At 38.6% G+C, this 22,016-nt stretch overlaps 1 protein-coding gene across 3 annotated transcripts in view; it reads left to right on the forward strand.

Moving 5' to 3' along the window:
* The window catches only part of RASGRF2 (Ras protein specific guanine nucleotide releasing factor 2), a 143,099-nt gene that overhangs the window by 102,588 nt on the left and 18,495 nt on the right, over positions 1 to 22,016 (forward strand). For all 3 annotated transcript variants that reach the window (XM_087761549.1, XM_087761552.1, XM_087761551.1), the window contains exons 18-19: positions 6,158 to 6,264; positions 19,266 to 19,378. In XM_087761549.1, the coding sequence (XP_087617675.1) occupies positions 6,158 to 6,264; positions 19,266 to 19,378 (220 nt within the window). The remainder of the gene's footprint in view (positions 1 to 6,157; positions 6,265 to 19,265; positions 19,379 to 22,016) is intronic.

Consider the following 22,016-nt stretch of genomic DNA (forward strand, 5'->3'; position numbering starts at 1 on the left):
CTCCTATATGTGAGAGTGCTAATGCAGCTTCAGTGCATGATTCCAGAGTATTTCAGTGAAACTGACACATCAAATCTTTTTCTGAAGTTAAGCTTTTTGCTAAGAAAGACACCAGAACCATGTTGCAGTCATTATTCGTAACTTAAAAAAAGTTATCCCTAAACCTTGTGAACGGAAATGATTTTTTGTATAGATAAACCCTTTAAAATAGATGCATCATCAAAACTTTTGACAAATTAATTACTGTGGTCAGGAATCGTGTGCTGCTGTATTAATGTAGAAAAACAAAATGCAGAGAATACAGTTACTGTAACTAGATTGAGAGCTTTCGACATCTTAAATAGAAAAGCAAATGTGTATAATTTAATTTCTTTAACATATACAGTGCAGAATTTAACATAATGCAAATGTTCTTCTCAGGTGAGGTGTATTTTAAAGATGAAATAGTGTAAATTGCTGATAGAGTCAGGTTTGTTCAGTAGAACAAGAAAAAGCAGTGCAGGATTTTGCTATAGGGACTTCTTAGTAGCTTTTAAGGAGAGGGTCTGTTCTCTGACTCACACTGACATGTGATGAGATCTTTGGATCTGATCCTGAGTGTAGCAATTCCAGAGGTGGAAACACTGACACATCCTTCCTGCAGGCATTGATTACCTGTGGGTTTTTTCTTCATGAATGGGATAGATAATGACATCTACCACTGAAAAGTGCTTCAGACTTTCACATAAGAAGAATGTACAAGGTATTGTCATAATTTAATCTGTTTTTGTCTGCAGGTGTAGAGATTCATGCCTACTCAGCACCTTTTTTTTTAATCTTTGGTGATAGTGGAAGCTATAAAAGTACTAGTTTTGATTATAGTACACATAAGAAAAACACTTGAAGGTAAAACTGTATTTTGCATAACATAATCTGAAGACAAGTACATGAACAGAGTGACTAAATTATATTGAAAGAAGTAATTCACTGAGACTAGCAATGCTGGCAGGTTAACATTGTGTTTGACAGCCTGTGGTAAAAGTTCTGCATCATCGCTATGTGAAGAAACTATTTGTGGAAGCAGTATATATTAATCTCAACAGATACTTGGGAAAAAACATTACTTGAAAGTAGCACTCCCTGAAGCAGTTGTGAACTAAGATGATTAATGATTAGAAATACTGCTGATATTTCTAATGTAGAAAGATTGCTTCCTTCAGGAGAGAAACAGATATATACCATGGAGTGAGTGTTTCAGGTTATTTCACCATTGGGTCTGGATGTGGGCAGTTCCACCCAGAATCCTAATTAAAATGTTGCAAAGGTTGGCATTCTGCTAGATGGGACCCTTCACCTTTCTCCTCTCCTGGAACCACAGTGAAAATTAACTTAGAAGAAATCATGCCTGCTTTCCCACTGATTTAAGTGTAATGTGTAGTTAGCCCCTAAACTGCTCAATGCCAAGGATAACACACTACGGGAAAGACAGCTTCAAAATTTCCCCTTTTGAAGATTCTTTCCACAAGCATTTGCTTCTGGATACCAAGCTAGATGAAATTTTATCTGATCAGATATGGCTATTTTATTAATTTTTCAACCCACCTAGATTTATAGCCTACATGGCTAAAAGTGCCTCCAATCCAAGTCATGGACAAGAATGTTATTATGCTAGAGACTGTATAATCAGAGTTAAAAACTGTTCCTAGCCCCAAAATAGGTAGGAGAAGTATATGGGGAATAAGAGCAGATGCAGCAATGCTAAAAGGTTAACTGGAAACTGCTTGGTAGGATGCTTTCTGAGATATGCCTTAGAGATGTGATCTGTTGTTGCAGATCAACATCTGACCTGAAGCCTCGGTTCCCAGTTCTGCTGTGTGGGTCAGCACCCTTTAGCTGCCTACTGGGGTTAAACCACGACAAAATTTCATATTACATGCTTTGCATAGTCACAATATGTAGGTCCAGTTTCACACTTATATATGGACAGGTGGAGCAGGTGATGTGTGGCCCACCAAGGTTCTGCCTGTCACTTGTTTTTTTGCAGTAGGCGAGGTAGCTTAGAGTTCCTGCTAGACTAGCACCGTTGTTACCTGTTGCAAAACTAGACAGGATTGAAGGATTTAGGTTACCTTTTGCAGTGTAGACAGAAGCAGACATGGGTTATCTGTAAGTGGTAACAAGAACATGCAGAACCAGATAAGCTTGTATACTGGGTTGTTTAAAATATGCATAAACAAGTAGGCTATGCATATGGAATAGTTGCAGTTGTCATGGTGGCTCAGGGTTTTGTTTGGAGTTATATTAAGAGAGGATTAGGTGGGCAGAAAGAGAGAGGAGGAAGTAAGGAGCAGCAGTAAAGCTATGTATTAGAAGTAATTTGCACTGTGAAAAGTGCAGGAAACACTGATGGCACCGTCAAAGTTCACTGATGCCTGCTGAGATAGCTTCTGTGTTGGCTTCATCACATCTTAGTCTGATTATCTCCCCTTTGCAGTTTCTGTCCCAAAGTCCATGTGGCTTTGAAAGTCAGGAGGAGCAAAACCAACACTAGCCAAGGACTTGGTATTACGTGTTTCTGCTTCTGTATTAATGCAGCTGTGGCAATAAGCTTTTATTGGGGTTTTTTTAGTGTTTTGTTTAGACCTCTTCTGTCAAAGTTAGAAGACCAGAAATTAACAATGCTTACTGATCTTACTTGTTTGCAGCTGACATTTTTTCTATTTTTTCTGAGTTTTGTAAGATACTGGAATTAATACCACTCTTCAGTGCAATTTGAATGTTCTTGAGTACCTTTTCTCTTACATGTTTTCACCTTTTGGTTAATGAAAAGATCTGTTCAGTGGCTGTAAGAACTACTGAGATTTCTTTTGCTTTCACCTTCAATATTCAGTAACTTCTCATTAGGTTAATAATATGACATAATTTTCTTTGTATCAGGAATGATACAATTCAGCACTTCAAATGTTGGGGGTTTTAGCTGTTGCTAAAAACTGGATGGGAGCTGACACATTAGTTTTGAATAGATTTGCTGGTATCTATGTATAAGTTTACACTTATATAGTCTTCTGATATATAGGTGAATAGATAAAAAAATGGTGGCTATTGTCTATAATCTTAATGAAAAAATCATGTCTATAAATCCACTTAAGCTTACCTAGTGAATAGTAGCAGTTATAAATAACTTCTAATTTTGAGACTAATTAATTAATCTGTGCCTGATGGGCATTTTCATGATGTGGATGATAGCCATCTCTACCCCATGCTGTCACTCCTGGCTCCTGCTTCAGTTACAAGTCAGTTCAGGATGGAAAAGCTAAGGGCCGGCAGTGTGCGACACACCATTCAACAAGTTCACACTTTGCCATGTCTTCTGGTGAGAGCCTAGAGAAGATCATATGCTTCGCTTCTGCAGATCTCTCTGCACCGGTCAATGATGACTTGCACACCTCTGTCTTCATGAGGTGCAGTTCTTCATCTTCATTTCTCTTGTAGTGCAAGTCTCCAGCATTGCCCAGAACATTGTCACCACTTTCTGAAGTGGGAGTATAATCAGTCCCTTTGTCCTGAACTGCTCCATGTTCCTGCCATGTCTATGCAGAAGCATTTGCTTCGAAATAGCACAGTAGATTGTAGAAGAGGAACAGAGGCAGAGGCTTCTTTTTCTGAACACTACAAGTCCCAGTAGCTTTGTCCTGCACCATCCTCAGTGGTCTCAGGAGGGTCCAAGGGCTCCATGTGTTGTTCTCCAGCATAACTGGCTCTGGCTTAAGGCCTAATTCTGCCGAGCTGTTGTCAAAGCTACTGAATCTGGAGCCCACCTGAGGTCTACTGTTACTCAAAACAAGTCCTGAGGGAAAACCTTGAGGTAAAGCCAGATATCCAAATGGAAGGATGCTAAGCCAGGATACATAGAACATCGGGTATTCCACTCCATTCCATTTCCACAAGAAAATGTCATAAACATGATCTTCTTCAAAATCAATCTACAGATTTAAGTCTTGGACAGTGAGTGTTGCTTGAGGACTTGTGGATTTTTTTTTGTTTTTATAAAGAACAATAAATTATAAATGTTGTGTGAAGAAAGGAGGAAACACATGCTGGCTTTGCGAGTTGTTTGGTCTTTAAAAACAAGGTCAGAATGGAGTTAATAGATTTCCAGTTTTATTTTGAAAAAAATGTATTTTGCTGATTTAGGTATTTATTTGAAGTCTTGTACCTGAAGATGTACAATGAATCACCCACTTGGAGTTAAATTCACATGTGCATCTATGTTCAGTTAAGTTCTTTTCTTACAAAACTGGAGATCTCCACTTACAGGTTTGAGACATCAAGTACTGACAATATGGATCTGAGTGAACATGTTGCTTATTCTCCACAGCAAGCTAATTACTGCTTAAAAATTGATGAAGTTCTGAGGACCATAAAAGTTTCCTGAAGTGGTCTCTGGAGGTTTTCCTTTTTCCTTTCTTGCTCTTTTTATTCTTTTTGCAGCTAACTGAAAACTATCTCTGTAGGTTTCTTTCTGTTTTCCTTCCAGCGTAATGAAGCTTCTTTTCCTTAATGTTACTTTGATAAAGACTCCACTGCTTTAATATATAATTTTCATTGTGACTTTCATTGCTGCAATTAAGTGGCTAATTGAACAGTTTATAATGTGTATGTCTAGTTGCTTCTGCAAGAGGTTAACTGTGAAAGGCATAGAAAATTAACACACAAAATGTTGCCTAGGTTACCTTTTACTGAGTAAAGCCTCAGAGATTTTGTGTACTTTGCTGTTTATGGGCAGTGAAACTCCTGAAGATGTTTTAATATGAAACTTCCTTTGATAATGAATCTTAGGTGTCAACGACACTGTAATATGCCATAGTTTAAAAACCTTCATGAAACATAAGAGTAGAAAATATATTTGGGGTTTGGGGTCTAACCTGCAGTAAAAGATGTAAGACTGCAGTTAAACTTCTTTTCCTGCTTACCTTTCCAAAAATATAGAGCAGCAATTTGGATTTTTTGGATTGTCTTTAATAAAAATAAAGCAAAACTAATACTAGCCTCTAAGAATAGCTCCAACGGGTTTCCCACAGAATAAATAGAAGTTTAATCTGCCTTTGCTATTTATAATAATACATGGGCTTTAGAACAGCTTTTATGCAAAAAAAATAGTAAAGCACTGGTCATATGGAAGAGTGTTTCCAGTTCTTCCTTGGACTCTGCACCGAGTGAAATGGAAAGCAGTACGGTGTAAGGTCAAATCAAACAGAAAGTTGGAAAAACATAAACTTCTGCAGTGTATCTTCAGAGTTATCAATTTTTTTTAAAATTCAGGGGTTTAATGTAATAATTTTATTATTATTAAAATAATGTAATCATTATTTTGTCATACAGATTGTATTTATGATAGAACTAAAGCAGAATGAGAAGAGAAAGAAGCAAGAGTGTGAATGTAGGAAGAAACTTTCTTGTTTGTTTTTAAAAGCATTTCTTTATCACTAAACATTGCTGACTAAAAAAAAAAAATGTTGTCTTTACAAGATGTTTGGGGAAATGCTGCAGTTGGCAAATCTTTGTTTTCAGACAGCTGGGGTTGTACATGCGTTTTCTGTATACCTTCCCACTTTCTTGTCACCCCAGTGGTAAAAAACCAAACAGCTTATTTGAACAGTCTCTGTTGACTAGTAGAGCCTGTGAAATACTGCTCTTATGAAGGGACGTTTCTTGTGTTTGCCTTCTTCTCCTCTGTGTTTAAACTACTATCTTCCCCTATTTCCTTACCACTTCTGAAATTTACCTCTTTCCCCTTTCTAAATCATACTCACTTTCCTTCTGTAATCTGCTTGATTACAGGCCCTGTACATTTTTGGTCTGGTTCTGGTTTTTACTGTTATTTTCTTCCATACTGGAGGCAGACCTGTGTTAATGATGCAGGCAAATATTCTTCATCATTCTAGAACTGAATGCTGACCCAAGGAGGTGTCTGTATTAGTTATGATGGGCAGGGTTGCATTCTACTGCTCTTGCAGAATTTCAGCAGTCTAAATGGTCATATTTGAAAGTCTATATAGGCATCTTTCCTTTTATTACACATAAATGTTCTCTGAGCTTTCAGTTTACTCAAGTTATTCATACTGTATTTGAATTTTTGCTACCTCCATTAACTTTAAGGTGTGTTTTTTCCACACAGGATTTAACAATTCTGAACGCATGTGCGACAAAGAGTTCATAATACGCAGAGCGGCCACGAATCGTGTCCTAAATGTCTTGCGCCACTGGGTCTCCAAGCATTCTCAGGTATTTTCATCTCCATCTGTAATACGTCTGCATTCTCCCTACAAAATATTTTTAGGCAGTGGTGCTGTATAGTGTAGTGGAGGTCAAACAGCCTGAAAAGTCAGTGCTGTAAAGATAATATGGAATATTAGCTTGTACAAAGACACTGTTAAGCAAGTGAAGAATCCTTCACCTTGCCTTGCAGACCTCTCCGGAAAATATCCAGTTACACATTATTCTTGATAACATTGTGTGTCAGTGCTTTACTGTTGTAATATGTGTTGAAATACATAATGACCAGGTTGGATTAATCTTTCAGATTGTCAGCATTCATGCTACAGGCAGCTTGGTTCAGTTACTTTGAATGTGTTAAAATACTTGTGTTTGCATACAGTTATATATTTATTTATTTATTTGTTGTGAATTGTATATGTAAAGAGGCACCAGTCCTTCATATTGGTCCTTCTACAACCATGACAGGACTGTGGGTCTGATAAATAATCATAAAACTTGTTGGCAGAGGGAGGGGGGAAAGAAAATCTGAGTAGCTAGTAGAATTTCATAGCTAGACATGTCCTTTAAGCTGCCAGGTGAGACAAATGTTGGAAGGTTTTGGCATGCATGTAGAAGACTACCAGGAAAATTATTGAAAGAAGCAAAGGAGGAAAGAAGAGAAAGAGGGATTGAGAGAAAGAAGGAAAGAAGGAAAGAAAGAAGGAGGGAAGCAAAGAGTGAGAGCACTTTGGAAGCAAATGAAAGATTTTTGTTATGCCTTGGATAGATGGTACTTCATGGCATTTACAGGCTGCTTTGTCACTACATGGTAATCATCAAAAACACTTGATCTAAAAAGGGTTTATTGCACAGCTAACTGCAGCAATGTCAAACTGTCCTATATCAGAACCTAACTCAGTTCCCTTTTTTCCATGTAATAGGTTTAATTTTCATAGAGGTTAAGTTTGCTAGAGAATGAAGTCTTTAAAAATTCACAAGTGGGAAAATTGGTTGTGTTTGAAAAGCTGAACAGCCCAGAAGAGATTAACAAAACCTGTCTTGGTATGATGGGAATGATTAAACATTTTTAGTTACTGGAAACAACCTATGTACACTAAGTTCTCTTTGACTACCTGTTAAATGAAAATCATTGCACGGCAAAATCTTGAGCTGTAACGGGAACGGCAGAAGTCTGTTGTTATTGTTCTGTGTTATGGTAGTGTACTGTACGTACTTACTGTGTCCCTGCCACAGTTCATATTAAGCAACTGCTATGAGTTGAGTTGACACTCTGTACTAATTAAAATATGGTAAATTAGTGTGGTTGTGAAAATGTTAGGAATCCTGAGACTTTGGTCTACATTAAGCAACTGTGTACAGCTAGTTAGACTGAAGTTTAAGTTTCAGAGCTGACCCTGATTGAGTTGTACTGACTCTCTATCATAAACACAAAGTAACTGTGAAGAGTGCAAGCATACTCTGTCATTGTAGCAATTTACCAAAAATATACTTTCTCTCCTTCAAAATACAAGTGTTCTCTGTTTCCATGTCAAACGTACCCATGATACGCAAAAATATAATACTGTCCTGAATACTTTTGCACCTACTTTTGCGTAACGTTTACAATTAATATTCTTTTAAAAATATTAAGAGGACAAAAATAATGAGTAAAAATTCAACACTGTGCATTTTCAAAGTGGAAGCTATTACCTGGACTCCCTACTCACTCACTGCCTTTTATTTTTTCCATGGCAAGGGTGGCAGATTTTAATTCTCCAGCTCACTTAATCTAGTATTCCAATATGGCAAATATTTTAAAATGCAAGGGCTTTGGCTCAGAAAGTAATGAATGCTACAGCAACAGAGCATGTAATCAGCTTTTTGTGTTGTTTACTTGTGAGACTAGGGAGAGAGGAAGGACAGAAGACCTCAGCAAACTAGAAATGACTGACTAGTTTCTGCCAAAAAAATACCGGACAGGACTGCTTTAAGGAAGGCAAATGAAGAATTGCTGTCTGGCCAAATAGCATGAAATGTTGGCAGTAAAGATGTATAGTCCTGGGAGAGCAGTAGCTCAGAGCCTCATTTTACAATAACAACACAAACTGCCAGCCAGAGAACCCTTAGCCACCAGTGTCTGGTGAATAAATGCTTATTAGATTTCCAAAATGGCAAAACAATGTAAGTATTAAAATTCTATTAGATCAACATACCTGCCAAAAACTTTATTACATTTTAAGGTATTTGCATCATTCTCTGGCCACTTAATGCATTTGAGACATCCTTCACCTTCATCAGCAGCCAAGGGCATGTTTTATTCTCTTTAAAAATAAAAAAAAGTTAATAAAATAAGTTGATATTCGCAAAGATAAACGTGCAATTCAATATGCTTTGCTGATACTGTTTTCTCTCCACTTGGCTTTGAATTTACTTTTGCTGCAAAAACTCCCAACACCAAATAGGCAATTTCTGTCCTCTGTGGGAGAATTTTCTCGCACTGTCTGTTAGACTGTTTTCCTTGTGATGTGCCTGAGATCCTTGTGGTCATTGCTAGCCTGCACCATCCTAAAAGGTGACTTGCTGTGCAGATTTTTTCTGTCAAAATGCTCTTTCCTTATTACTAGATGTAAAGAGAAGCAAAGGCATCAGATGGGTAAACTGTGGGGCTTTCTTTAGTTCTCTTTTTTAGGGTGCAAGTTGCTACTGCAGACATGCTTAGTGTTGTACCATGTAAGTAGCTCTGCAGCATAACTAATGTTGTTCTGGTGCTCTCTGATCCACCAGTGACAGTCAATTCTCTACAAGTTAATTTGTCTGCCTAAATTATTGTACTGATTTACTGTGTTCTAGTGCCCAGAGCACATGAAGTGCTGCACTGTCACATAGGAGTCTGTGTGCTATGTTCAGAAATGTGTGCAATGTAAAGAGACTAACGTACAGCCATCTGTTAAAAGTGCTCTTACATATATCATCCCACTTAGTTATTCCCTGCCCTCCATCCCTCCCTCTGGATCCCTTTGGCTTGCTTTAGTGTGCTGCTCTCAAGCATATAATAACATGGGTCAGGGTTAGTGCATGAATGGAGGGATAGAGGAATTATCCAAACATGTGGTTCAGAGTCTTGTGTTTCCTCACATTTCTCTAGCAAATCCTTGGCCAGCGTTTGGAGGGTCTTTCCTCTGCTGGGCTATGCAATGAATTGGCTTCCTGCAGTATCTTGCAACTATGTCAAAACCACAGTTGTGAACATTTCAGGGTTGTTTTTTGTTTAAAGCATGTGGTTTTTAAAATTTATCTGAGTGTGGACAGTATTCAATATGTAAACTCATCTGTGGCTGGAAAACAGAATCATTAAAATTAACAATTCGGCCTATTCAGTAAGGATGTCCTTTCATAAAGCAGTTTTGTTATCTTGAAATCATACTAAACAACACTTAGAAAAAGGATTTGTTATTTTTAAAACTTGGGTCATACACTGTAGGAGCCTCACTTAAATTCCAAGTAAGTATATAGTGATAATGCCAGATCTGCAGCCCTTTCAGGAGGGCAAAAGGAAGTAATTAGTGTCTCCAGGAGCTCCCAAGGCACAGCTAAAAATTTGGAAAAAAACATCCTCACGTAATGTGACACATACTTTTTGTTTTTACCACACTGAGCAAGAGGAATCAAACCTGTGTTGGTCATCAGCCAAAACCAGCACAGCATGAAAAATGGCTCGTTTAGGTTTTCCAGGTTTTTTTATTTACATTTTTGTTCTTTTCATTCCCTATCCCTCCTCTTTTTTGCCCTACTCTTCTCTGTCTTTTTCATTTAGCCACCTACAACCCAATGAAGCTTTCTTTTTGCCCAAAATAACAGCAATGTGTTCATGTTTACATTTCGTTTTTAAAATGTAATTGAGAGGAACAGTGTAGGATTCTGCCATTGTAAACAATGAAAACACAAATGACGACACAGACAGTCATTGTGAAGACAGGAGCATTGATGGGAACAGAAAGGGCTCATGAGGATAAAACTCCCACTGACTCCTGTAGAGGTGGAAAAATAGGAAGGGAAAAGGAGACCAAGAGGAGAAAGTCTTTGTATGATTTTCATTATCCTAGTGAGGTCTTGCAGACTCATTTTCCTTGTTTAACAATACTTTCATGTCTTTTATCTAAACACTTTGTGTTACAAAATCAAGTTTTTTCTGCTTCTGTGGCAAGCAGATTGAAATGGAGCTTGTCCAAGGAGAAAGCTTTTGCATCTGCTGATGAAGAAAGAGGGGCCAACTTCTTCAAACTTCCCAGTTTTGAATGACAGCTGGGTGCTTGTTCCCGTTGGCTTCTTTGAAGATCTCAGCTGGAATGAATTGCAAATCTTTACTCTCTTACAAACTAGATGGCTGCCAGACAGTGTCAGTGAGTTATGAAGTTACCACAAGATCTGGGGATAAGATCAAGGCTTGAATTTTGAGAGTATAGGTCATGCTGTCATGCCCAATGCCTGTCTTGCTCCAGCTGTGAAATTATCTAGTGCAAGTCGTTTTCTTGCTCATACTAATGAAGCTGTGTTGGGTTTTCAACAGAAGGTTTTGCAGAGGTAGTTATTGATAGCACTTAGGGATTAGGGGGGGCACCTGTATACAGAGAATTGTCCAAGCAAAGATGATTTCAGTTAGTTAAAAATAGTTTTAGTGCACATGAGTTGGCCAATTCAATTTTGTACATTAGAATAAAAAGTAAGATTAAAATTCCTTTATACAAGCTCCACTTGGTTCATGTTTAAAGGCATAAAGTAATGAATATGATGCCTGGCAAAGTTGTAGTAAGTTTATTGTAGAAATGTGAACAAATTACATTTAAGCTACATTTATTGTATGATAGCAAGATGTGCTGTATTTTAATTACATTTCAAATAAACCCCTAGGATCCATGGCCTCTGCCTTGAAACAGCAAAGAAATTTCTGGGGTTCTTCCTGAAATAAACAGACTTCATGATACTAATTGTGAACTGAAGAAACAGAGAGATTGCCCCAGAGAGAGGGAGACTAAGGGAACCCTGAGTGAGCCTTCCAGCATGCCGCTGGTCACTTGGTGAAGAAATCTAGTTTGCATAAACTCATGCCCTTTCCAGAATACAGTTAAGCATTGAATAGTAATGGACTTAATTGCTGCTATGCTCTGTCCAAACATCGCAGAAGCGTAAGGGTTTGCTACACCATGACCCTTCAGGGAACATGAGTCACCCCCAGAACAGTAGCCAAGCTTGCAGTCAGTCAAACTAATTATCAGTACTCTGCACCTACTTCTGCTGGAGCGTGACAGGTCCTTCTTCATTGCGGTCTTTCTGCAAAGCTCTTGAACGTACTACATCCCAGGACTTAGAGACAGGGATGTCACATTTCTTATCTGTCCTGAACACTTTAATCTGACAATACATAATGGCTGGATTCTTCTTTCAAGGTTTCTTTGTACTACAGGGTTACACAGTGCTTGAATAGGGAGAGGTTTGTATTGTATGTGCTTAGAATTACTCAGTCATTCTATTAACAAAGCCTGTACTTTTAACCTGATTATATTCCATCAGGAGTGACAGGCTGACGCTGATGCTGTAGAATCAGGACTGGCACTCTTCCCCAAATGATGACTGTCTCTTTGCACTTGAAACTAACTGGAAGACAAAGCTCTTGGCCTTTGCTTGCTTATTGAAGTAAGCCAGACGTATTTCAATTTCAGGGATGAATTTTCCTTATAGCCAGTTATAGTACCTTTTCTTTTATCTCTGCCTTCCACGTATGTAAATGTTTTGCTTCAGGTGAATTTATAAACATTTCCCTCAGCAAAATTGTATGTGATAGCTGAAGTGTGCTTTTATGCTGGAAAATGAAATATAATTTTAACAAGACTGCAGCACTGGGGTAACTCCAGTTAACTATGATAGAGTTTGATCTGCTGTGTAGGAGATTAAGAGTCACTCCACTGATGCCATTGAAATAATTATCTGTTTACACTTTGGCATGAGAGCAGATATATTAAAATTGTAGAGCCAGACCCATCTATTTAGAAATATTCCAAATTCCTTGTAAACATGCTTCAGTAGATCTCTCTCCCCTCCTGGATATCTCCGATACTGGACTCCCAGCAAGATACTATCATTAGCCCGTCACTTTGAAGTAATCAGTTACAGCCAGTAGCAATGCTAGTCTTTCTCAGTGTCTGTGCCCGTCTGCTATTTTCAGTTTGCTGCTGCAGTTGGGGGCAAAGGACGATGAGTCTGCACACAGTATCTGTGTATCTGTATCTGCAGTATACAGTATCTGCACACAGTATCACGCATACTTCATATGAGTACTCATAGAGACATCCAAAACCTGACTCTGGCTTTACATGCAGGTTTCCCTCCCTTTCACGTCTGACATTTTTAATCCTTCATTAGATTTTTCTTCTCCCTTTGCTAATTTAACTCTTCCTTCCCCTTCCTCAGAGCATTTTCTCTTTCAGATGCCTCTTAAAATTGTCCCATCTCCAGCTATTACGTGAAAGTCCTACCAATTTCTGTCTTTGCCTGACATTTCTTCTTACTTGGTACCTCTCTGGTTACTTCACCTTCCATTTTAGAAATGGAACACTTCTTGTTCTTTCCCCATGTTTCTCTTTTCTGCTTCTCCATGTTTCCATCTAACGCATCCCTCTTCAGTTTCTCTTATTTGTGGTTTATGGATTGAAAAATTCTCACTATGTAGTTATTCACAAGATGAAGAGAAGTGGCTAGGAAAAGATCTCAGTACATTGAGTCTTCTTGCTTGTAGTGATAATATCAGCTACCTCTGGGAGCGTCTGTGGAAGGACCGTGGGTTGTGCGTGCCAAGGCTGGGAATCTGAATTGGAAGGCAGTCAGCTCCCTTCCTTCCCTCCTTGAAAACAGGCTTCCAGCCTGGGAGTCACTCTCGGTCAGCTGGCTAGAGCTGCCCCCCATCCGTGACAAACCCTGCCAGCTCGGGGTGTGATACTCACGTGGGTGGCACGTTCCACCGATGCTGGCCAGAGCATCTGGAGAACTTTCCATTCTTGGGTCTCCTCAGAGCATAATACTATGTAACAGAAAATTAGAATTAAAAAGAGAGAAACTAATAAAATGAGTCCAAATGCATTCAGTGAAGACTGTCATGAGGGAGTAGTGCTACATTTATCCTGACAACTCGTACTCCTCCTCCTCCCATTCACATGGCAATCACAGGGCGCCGAACCCAGCCTGCCAATTGGCTTTTTTGCCTTGTAAGCAGGTGCCGGAGGAGTTGAAAAGTTGGCTCTAGTTTCAGAGCTGAACTTAGGTGAGATTATTTTTACATGAAGCATATAGGGTTATGTTGAAATTGGATGATGCAAATCTGTGAAAGAGTTCCCTCTAGAATTTCTTTGTGGTTTCTCCATGCACAATTCCTTCCTCTCTCCTCTTCTTCCCATTTCTTCCTTCCCTCCGGTGTTTTCTGTAGTCCGTATCACTGACATACTCAAATATAAATCAGGTTCTCAGGTTGTAGCTCCCTTTTATTTGTCTGGGTTATTCAATGTTTCCTCACAATGTTGAAATGAAGAATGTTTCTTCTCACTTAGGAAGATTTAAAGAAACATGGGAGTAAAAGCTTTTGAGGTTTCACTGAGCCCATGTCAAAACTTGAAAACTATATTCTCTATATAAACCACTGATAGTAAATCTACATAGTTCTAGTTGTACCTCATCAGCATAGCTAAGTTTTCTTTTTCTTGCTTTCTGCTGCCTCTGCTGAAGTCTCTTTTCTTCTGGCTAGTGATTCCAAATCCATCATCCTCTCTTCCCCCACCCCCCTTTTTTTTTTTCTTTTGTTTTTTTTTTACTCAGCTGGAATAGGTTGCTTCTGAAGCACTTCTCATACTGCTGCACAGCTTTCCTAGCTCCTCCTGGCAAGGGAATGTGCTTGCACTTCATAAAGAGAACGTTGCTGTTTAATCCTGTGCATGGTAGAGATCAACAGGCTGGTTATGAGTCTACTTAAAATGTAATCATGCTGACTTTGGTGCTCTGTAGTTACAAAGGAGGCTTTTAATTTCGTAGTGCAGGTGGGTGACAGCAAAATTAATACACTTCTCTCTGTTGCTGCGTCTTCTACTGCTGGAAACCTCATTAAGTGATGATGAACATGGTGCACGGTGCTTTTGATCGGTGGGGACCTTGATACATGCTATTCTTATCCTAGGTGACTCCAGGGCAGACCTCCTACCTAACTCATCAGCTGTCATTTTTTTCTATATTTGCACATTTCATAAGTGGTTTTGCAGTATAAATATTAAATAAATAGGGAAGAAATATCTTTTCCCGTTACTGACAGCAATGGACTTAAAAATAAAGTTTAAATTTTGCTTGGAAATCTTAGTTTATTTCTCTGCTTAAGTCAAATGAAAATCTAAATAAGACCCACAAATCTTTAGGCTACTATGGACTCTAAAATATATTAGAGGTATGTGACCTCTCATGAAGGATTAGACCACTATCAAATTGAAATGTGCCTGCTGGAAAATTGGGTGGTTCTTGTCTGACTGACTGTATTCCTTCTGTGATATGTAAATTTCAACTAGAAGTCTCTGAACGTTGGGGTGGTCTAACACATGCAGCAATTTAAATGTAAGCTGGTATAGAATCATAGAATGGTTTGGGTTGGAAGATCATCTGGTTCCAACCCAACTGCCTTGAGCAGGGACACCTTTCACTAGACCAGGTTGCTCAAAGCCCCATCCAGCCTATCCTTGAACACTTCCAGGGATGGGGCATCCACAACTTCTCTGGGCAACCTGTTGCAGCACCTCAGAACCCTCATAGTAAAGAGTTTCTTCCTTATATCTAATCTAAACCTACACACTTTCAGTTTAAAGCCATTACCCCTTGTCCTATCACTAAGTGCCCTTGTAAAAAGGCCCTCTCCAGCTTTCTTGTAGGCCCTGTTTAGGTACTGGAAGGCTGCTATAAGGTGTCCCCAGAGCCTTCTCTTTTCCAGGCTGAACAACCGCAACTCTCTCACGCTGTCTTCATAGGAGAGGTCCTCCAGCCCTCTGATCATCTTCATGGCCCTCCTCTGGACCTGCTCCAACAGGTCCATGTCATTCTTACGTTGGGGGCCCCAGAGCTGAACACAGTACTCCAGGTGGGGTCTCACAAGAGCAGAGTAGGGGGGAGAATCACCTCCCTTGACCTGCTGGTCACGCTTCTTTTGATGCAGCCCAGGATACGGTTGGCTTTCTGGGCTGCAAGCACACATTGCTGGGTCATGTTGAGCTTCTCATCAACCAACACCCCCAAGTCCTTCTCCTCAGAACTGCTCTCAATCCATTCTCTGCCCAGCCTGTATTTGTGCTTGGGATCGCCCCGACCCATGTGCAGGACCTTGCACTTTCCCTCGTTGAACTTCGTGAGGTTTGTACGGGCCCACCTCTCAAGCCTGTCAAGGTCCCTCTAGATGGCTTCCCTTCCCTCCAGCATGTCAATGACACCACACAGCTTGGTGTTGTTGGCAAACTTGCTGAGGGTGCACTCAATCCCACTGTCCATGTCGCTGACAAAGATATTAAACAGCGCTCGTCCCAATACCAACCCCTGAGGAATGCCACTTGTCACTGGTCTCCACTTGGACATAGAACAATTGACTGCAATTCTTTGAGTGCGACCATCCAGCCAATTCCTTATCCACTGAGTGGTCTATCCGTCAAATCCATGTCTCTCCAATTTAGAGACAGGATGTCATGGGACACAGTGTCAAGTAGTGGATTTAATCAGGCTTGCCAGCCTTCACTGCTGAGGATGGTGGCAGAATCTTGTTGCTAGTTATTCCAACAGCTGGAAGAAATAGTGAAACATATTAACAGGTGATACAACAGATCAAAATGTCACAAAAGTGGTCCAAAATTATATAGAGAGATATGATATAGATATATACAATATATCTAGACCTATGTATAGCTACATATAGATATATATGTGCCTGTACTATAAATAGATATAATATACATATGTAATATATTAATATGTATTCATATATAATGCCTGTAATACAGATAGATATAATCTGCATGTATTTGTAGTTATTTATCTACAAATTACATTTTTAATTGGTTGTTAAGTATTTTAGTGTCTGTATAATTCTCATGTTAACCTTTTACATAGAGTTAAGTATATGTACATGTTTAAGTACAATGATTTCCCTAGATTTTTTATATATTGCTCACCACACTGGAATCTCAATACCCTCTAGATAATGAACTTCAACAGAAAAATAGATTAGCTCTCGAGTTTTCTTCTGAATCCCACTTTTTTTCATTTTTTTCTCCTCACTTTATAAGGAGCAGCTGACACATTGCTATAAAAATGAATACCTCCAGGCACAAAGAAGAGATTTTGGGCAGTATGACAACAGCTGCAGAAATTGCATGGACATAGGGCCTTGTCTGTCCTGTGGGAAGGCTGTGCTGTGAAGTTACATCTTCTAGTTGTGTTCAGGCTGGCATGGAGGTGTGACAGCAGCTGGGACTGAAGGAGTCACACAAACCAATGCATCCTCTGTCTGTAATCCCTAATCAGTGCCTATCATCCATGATAGTTTGGGCTGGCTATGCTGATAAAGAGTCTAGGACTTCTTTTTTTGAGGTTTTTATGAGGTTAGAGAAGTGGATTTTTCCACCATGAAGTTTCTTCCGAAGCCGGTATAACTGAAGTGGAAGATAGAAAGCCCAAACCCTAGGAACTAAGTGTTCATATAGCTTGCCAGCTGTATGGGGTTTTCCAGCGATTCCAGGACTACTATCTTACTGAGATTACTCAACAAACATGTTTTGCTGTTAACATACAATGTATTAATTCTCATTACTTAAAAGAATTAGCTTGTAAACATGCAAAACTGAAAGTGCGTCAGTTTTTCCCAGTCTAATATTCATAGGAGAGGCTTCCCCATCCTGATTCACAAATTAAATAACTCTTAAAATACAGACTTTTTTGGTGATAAATTTAGTTGCAATAAAGCAAGACTTCTTGAGAAAAATTATCCTGTAATGAAAATAATCAACCAATTATGGTTTGAAAAACATACTTGGAGATAAAATCCTGATCATGTTGTTGAGGTCTGCCCATTTACAGTGGCAGGTGAGCATTTTACCCAACGTGGTAAATGAGGACGTTAGGTTTGTTAGCTCTTGGATACCTTTGCTGTTCGCTGATGATATTTTTGTAGCATGACTAGCAAATATACCCAGCTTCTTTTATAAAGTGGCCACCATCAAACTGTAGGACAGACAATACTATTATTAATTACACTGGTTGCTTAAGCTTGTGCAGACTCAAGGTTTCTCCTTTACCTAAATTTTGGTAGTTTCATATTCGAAATAGTTTTGTTTTAAAAATCACTGGAGCAAACAGTACTCTCATGTAGTTTAGTTACACTCCTCATGCTTTCCCTGATTAGTCCCATTTCCATACCCTAAATAAATAAATAAAAATCTCTGTTTTCTTTTGCAAACAGGCTAAAACAGTTCCTAAAGCACGCATTTTGGATAATGGCTACAGAAACCTTATTTCATAAAACAAACACAATGCAGTACCTGGAACTATATTTTTGCCAGTTTTTGAGGCATAGGTAACCATTCAAAGCCTAATACTGCACAGGTTCCTGTTCTCCAGCATCCTCTAATACGGACAAACATCACAAAAAACTAAGACACAGATACTAGTTGGTTTCAAAGTATGAGTTAGGTCTGGCCAAGTTGAGAAGACTTTTGAAGGGTAAAAAGGGATGCTTGTAACAGGAGGGAAACGCCCAGGGCATTGCTGGTGGGCAACAGCAGGGTATTTCTGAGCACTGACATTTTGAGCAATAAGCTTTCTCAAAAAGTACTATAAGCATGGCTGTGACACCACTTTCTTTAATGAACATGCATCCTTCTCCTTGTCTTAAGTGTTTCATTCCTTTTCCAAACTAAGCATCACATTCTTTGTGACTGGGTGCACTCTGATGCTCCCACATCCGCTCAAGTGAAACACATGTTGTGGGGACATGTGTCTTCACCAGGACTGGTTCTCCTCAGAGACATGTTTCTCCAGAAATCCTGTCAATTTAGGAGCCTGTTGCAACAGAAAGGGTTGTAGCTGATTCTTTGGGAAAATTAATATTTCCCAGTTTCAATAACTTTGTGGCTTCCGTTCCCATGGAAACAAGCAGGGGCTTGCCACAAATGGTCTTGCTTGCAAGTAACTGTGGGTTATCAAGGAAGGTCTATGATGCACTAGGTGACTGAAGGTTTTGGGTTTAGTTTTCTTATCGAAATGCTGGCTTTGAGCTTAATAAAAGCATTTTTGGAGGCTACTCCTGTAAGTTCCCACCTTAAAGTTTTTACGTTGTTCTGTTCTTTGATTTTGTCCAATATCAGAGATCAACAGAAATGGTTGTTGTGTTTTCCTGTCAGATATCAGTCTGCCTCAGAAATAATTAAAATGCTGAAGCTCTTACGTGCAGTGCCAGAGAGCACTAGTCTGGTTTATCTAGCTTATTAGGTTGAGTACTCCACTACATGGAACAAAAAGCAGACCTTTGCAAAAGGGTAAGTATAAGATAAGAAATACCAGAGTGGGAGGCAGATAAACAGAGAAGCTCAGAAAACTGGAAAAAAAAACAGTGTCCAGCCTCGCTAGGCAGTGGTTTCAGTATTGCAGTTAAACTGTTTATCTGCTTTTATAGTCATCACAGAAGAGAGGATTTTGTGGGTATTGGTGAGATGCAGTTCTTACTTCAGAAGAGAAAGGTTAGGTGATTTGCCCGTTTCCACACAGCAGATAAAGGTCAGAAAAGGAGATAAATTACAGCCCTCTGGGCTCCCACTTTTGTAGCCTGTTCACTACAACAGGTTTCCAAGTTTTCCAAATATTTTCAAACCTAAGAGCAAAAAAAAAAAAAAAAAAGGCAAAACTCGCAAAAGTATATCCTTTCAGTTATTTGTTAAAACAGAAGGAAGTAAAATTGTTCTTCTTTGTAGGATTTTGACCTGAACAACGAGCTGAAAATGAATGTGTTAAATTTGCTGGAAGAAGTTTTGAGAGACCCTGACCTTCTGCCACAAGAAAGGAAAGCTACTGCAAATATACTGAGGTAAATAAGTTTCTAATAATATAGTATGTTAACTATAGCATGTGATGTAGTTAGGAGATCATGCATCATAGAATTCACAGGGTTTGGTTTTTCTCCAGAGTATTTAATTTTGAAGGATTACTAAGTGTTTTATTAGCTATAAAAGAGTGTGTTCTAAGTTTCATTCATAAAAATACCTGTATTAGAAAATTTTGCTGCAGAACAGCTGGCAGCCATGGGTTCAGTCTTTATGCAGCAGGGAAAAATGCTGCCCAGTAAAGCAACAAAACCACTCACTACAATACCTTGAGGAACTCCTGTCTCACTAATAAGCCACCCACTCTGCTAAGCTCACAAGAGTCTGATGATAGCCTAACGTGTCGTGACATCCTAACAAGACCATGCTTGCACCTTCCTTTGTGTTGACACCATGTCCAAAGTTCTTTGGGTAGCTGACAGAGAGGAATTCTTGTTTAATTAGTGCCATGAAATAAAAGACCTTTAAGCTTCTGCATAACCAGGACTATGTAAATTATTGTTAAAACACCTTATTTTGTTACTTAGGGTTGGTATTATGGAGTTGAGTGTCTAGTTATGCCAAAGAGACAAATCTTTATAAGCACTTATCAGTGAAAATATTTTGTCTACTAAGTGCGAATATTTTGTAGTGACTGATTTTCATGTAAATTGTTCTACATTACTAAGGTGCAGTAAATATTTGAAGACTAGGCAGTTGTTAAAATAAGATACAACGAAAAAACACAGATAAATCTATGATGTGCTTAGTATTTTTGTAAGTATTCTGCTGGAAAGCCAATAAGGGTGTAATAAATGCAGCATGTCTGAATTTTCTAAGACCATTTGGCAGGTTTCTCCATCAGATACTTACGTGAAAAAGAATGTCAGAAGAATGAGGGGAAAGTTGTTCACCTGGAGGAAAAAAGTCAAACAAAGGATAAGAAACAAGGATAAGTTTGTAGTAAAAGAACTTCATGTCAATGGAATCCTACTTCATTTGTACATAAATAAAAATAAACCTCCTTTTAAATTATACTGCATGTACTGTTATTCGAAGTCAAAATAGTAAGTTTGTTTCACGTATTTCCTTGGAAGAAACAGCAAGCAAGAAGAGCAAAAAGGATTAGGATAATGAGTTTTTATAATATGTGTGACAGCAAAGGTTCTGTCATATTGGTCACAGTGGGAAAAATTACCTTAAGACCTTTAGCTTCTTAAGAAAATATGAGAAAATAAACCTGGATTGGCTGTTCCTGGCAGAGTAATGGAATAGATTTATAGGCCTTTATCGTACAAGTTTGTTAGCAATTTCCTGTATCCAGTTTCCAATTAGCCAATTTCCCTTAACTGTTGCATCAAAAAATGGGACCTTGGTAAGTATGTGTAAACTGTGAGTTGCCTCCATTTGCATCCTTTTACTGCTGTTCTATGAAGTGGTAAGTGTTGTTTGTCTTCTCTTTCCTTCTAGCACTTATTACTTTAGTAGCTGAGCACACTGTATATGTATCTGAGCACAGTGTATATTTCTTTTGCAAAAAAGAAAAAAATGTTAAATTTTGTAAGAGGTGAAAATTCTGAAAAAATGAATTTTTTAAAAACTGAGAAACGGGGAAAAGAAAGAGCAAACAGAAGGATTAGTGAAATAGAACAATACTCAAAAATAAAATTCTAGTAAAAATGAAAAAAAAAGTATGCACAGAAATGGAACTGAAAGTTAATTAAAAATTAACTAATTTGAAATATTTTGTAGAAAAAGATTGCATTTTTTAAAATCCTTCTGTCATAGTCATTATCCTCACAGTATTTCTGGAAAGTATTATGGCACTTTACAAGTAGGCAAGTAAAGCATGAATAAAATCACCTGCCCAAGTTCTCAGTGGGAGTTTCTGTTGGAAACAGGTAGAGAATGAAGATTTCCTGAGATACGGTCCTCAGCCAAGCCTTCTTTCATCAGGGTTTGCAGCTATATACCCTAATAGTGCCAGATGTTTCAGACAACGTAGTTTGATTATAGATTTGATCATACAGAATTGTAAGTACTTGGTTACATCCCACAAACTAGCACTGGAAAAAGAGCCATTGGTGGCTTGGCATGCAGGACTAGGCCTTCTGACTGAATGCTGCATAGATGTCCTACTTTCCTGCAAAATGAGCCATGAAATTTAAGCCATGGCTAACATGGGTTATCAAAAATCCTTTGTTGTTTTTCAAGACCGGAAATGCTGTTAATGCTGCTGGACAATGTCTATGTCGAATATTTCAATACTAATTCAATTTCAATTTAGTTTCAGTACTATTTCAAAACTAAGTCCAGTAAGCATCAGTGATACAGTATTGCTGTCCCAAGGGTTCAGAAAACTGCTATGATGTTCCATTTTCTGTAGCAACCATATTTCAGTAGCAGCTGAAATTACTCCTATGTTCTGTCTGTGTGTTTATTATATATGCAAACTGCCCATAAACTTTCAAATAGAAGTTGTTGCATAACTAAACTTCCCAGATAGAGGCTGTTGCATAAATACAACTTTCATAATTTAAACTGTAGTTAGGCTGCAGTGATCAGGATATAGTCACCCAAGTTAAAAATGTTATTGCATAAAACTGTCCCAAAGTCTTTTGCTGATCAAAACTGTAATCTGAA

Source organism: Nipponia nippon, unplaced genomic scaffold (genome assembly GCF_047370975.1).
Source record: "Nipponia nippon isolate SJK-2023a ecotype South Korea unplaced genomic scaffold, ASM4737097v1 scaffold_24, whole genome shotgun sequence".
In the NCBI taxonomy this organism is placed as follows: Eukaryota; Metazoa; Chordata; class Aves; order Pelecaniformes; family Threskiornithidae; genus Nipponia; species Nipponia nippon.